Below are 233 nucleotides of genomic sequence, written 5' to 3' on the forward strand. Positions count from 1 at the left end.
AATAATCACAATTTACTGAAAAACAACTTTTGCTGAATCTGCACCTATAGATAGGATTTTTTTTCTACTTACTGGCACATTGGTACCCCTGGGGGGCAATACCCCAGATAATGAGGCCACAGTGATTACAATATGTTACACTGTAATATGTATGTTGGATAAACTGGTGTTCTCGGTAAACTTGCTGCAAGACAGAAAACATAAGGAATCAGTAGCATGAAAGAGGAAAATAT

General features: G+C 36.9%; 1 protein-coding gene across 1 annotated transcript in view; it reads right to left on the bottom strand.

Moving 5' to 3' along the window:
- The window catches only part of LOC119593056, a gene marked incomplete in the record, with an annotated part of 61,427 nt that overhangs the window by 30,502 nt on the left and 30,692 nt on the right, over positions 1-233 (bottom strand). The window contains 1 exon segment of the mRNA XM_037941958.1: positions 73-184. Coding sequence (XP_037797886.1) covers positions 73-184 — 112 coding nt within the window.

Source organism: Penaeus monodon, chromosome 31 (assembly GCF_015228065.2).
Source record: "Penaeus monodon isolate SGIC_2016 chromosome 31, NSTDA_Pmon_1, whole genome shotgun sequence".
Classification (NCBI taxonomy): domain Eukaryota; kingdom Metazoa; phylum Arthropoda; class Malacostraca; order Decapoda; family Penaeidae; genus Penaeus; species Penaeus monodon.